The sequence below is a fragment of the Parus major genome, unplaced genomic scaffold, assembly GCF_001522545.3.
Source record: "Parus major isolate Abel unplaced genomic scaffold, Parus_major1.1 Scaffold817, whole genome shotgun sequence".
In the NCBI taxonomy this organism is placed as follows: Eukaryota; Metazoa; Chordata; class Aves; order Passeriformes; family Paridae; genus Parus; species Parus major.
In genome coordinates, this window is record NW_015379694.1 from 2,974 (window position 1) to 4,352 (window position 1,379).

The 1,379-nt window shown below is 59.2% G+C and overlaps 1 protein-coding gene across 1 annotated transcript in view; it reads right to left on the bottom strand.

The window, feature by feature from the left end:
* LENG1 (leukocyte receptor cluster member 1) overlaps window positions 1-867 on the bottom strand; it is a gene marked incomplete at its 3' end in the record, with an annotated part of 3,834 nt that extends 2,967 nt beyond the window's left edge. Inside the window, exon 1 of the mRNA XM_015616814.2 lies at window positions 156-867. Within this exon, the coding sequence (XP_015472300.1) occupies window positions 156-313 (158 nt within the window). The remainder of the gene's footprint in view (window positions 1-155) is intronic.
* Between the last annotated feature and the right edge of the window lie 512 nt (window positions 868-1,379).

A 1,379-nucleotide genomic window follows, 5' to 3' on the forward strand; every position in this document is an offset into this window, starting at 1 on the left:
GCTTTTTTAGTCGAGTCCATTCCCCCCAACACGAAAATTATTCACGAAAAGCCCCGTCAATCACGCTAAGCCACGCCCATCACCTGTAATATATTCAAGAGCGCTCACGCTCATTGGCTGTTAGGATTTAACCACGCCCCTTAACCACTCCCTACCTCCCCCCCTTCCCCTCAGCACTCGCCTCCTGTTCCGCCCGCAGCGCGCGCGCGTCGCGTTTCCTCCGCTCCACCTCGGCCGCCGCCTCGTCCCGCCGCACCCGCGCCACATTGTCTTTGTTCCGCACGTGCCACGACTTCTTCGGGAGGATGTTCATGGCGGCGGCGGCGGCGGCGGCGGGGCCGGCAGCGGCACCAGGCCGCGACTCTAAAGCACGGAGCCTGCACCGCGCTCCTTTCCGCCTTCTCGGTTCTGATTGGTCGAGGCCGCTGTCGCTCCGCTCTTAACTCGCTCTCTGATTCGTTCGGGCTTTTAGCTCCGCCCCTTGGCCGCTCTGATTGGCTGAGAGTTATAATCCCGCCTTCTTCCCGCCTCTGATTGGCTCGCTCGCCTCCCTCAGCGGGGCGAAGCCGGAAGTGGAGGTTTCCCGCCCTCTCGCATGGTGGGAGCGCCGCCATATTGAACCGTGAGGGGAGGCGAGGGCATCCCTGAATCCTCCCCCCAAAAAACCTCAAAAACCTCCTTGGGATCCCCCAGAATAACCCTAAAACCCCTTTGGGAACCCTCAGAATCTCCTTGGGAACTCCCGGCCCCAGTTCTTTCCGGATTTCAAGGGTTTGCTGCAAGATTTGCCTCATTTCCCCCAAAGATTCACCTCAGGGCCTTGGTGGTCCGGCAGGATCAGGTCAGTCCAGGGGAATTCGGATCAATTTTTGTATTTGCGTCCATTTTAGACGTATTGGAGTCAATCTTGGAGGTTTAGGGGTCAGTTTTGGGATGGTTTCAGTCATTTTGGGGTCCCCAAACACACCGAGGATGTCACTCAAGGTTTTTATTGAGCTCAATTTTAGGGGGGCCCTTCCAAAAACAGAGCCCCTCCCACTCCCATCCCCCTAAAAAATCTCCCCCGCGGGGTGCCCGCAGCCCCCCCAGCACCCCCCGGGACCCCCAAATCCCTCCCCAGGCCGCCCCTCCTGGGGGTTTGGGTTCAGGGGGGTGGGAGGTTCCCCCTTAAATTCTTCTGCATGGGGTCCCTCCTCTCCCTCACCCGGGGGTCCCCCTGGTTTGGGGCTATCAGATAACCCCGGATTTTGGGGTTTTCCATTGCGGTTCCTCCCCTTGACCTGAGTATTGGGGTCTTTCCTCCTCCCCCTCACCCCAGATTTTGGGGTCCCCCTAAGCTCGAGCTGTTGGGGTTCATCCTCTTCCTCAGCTCCTGGGAT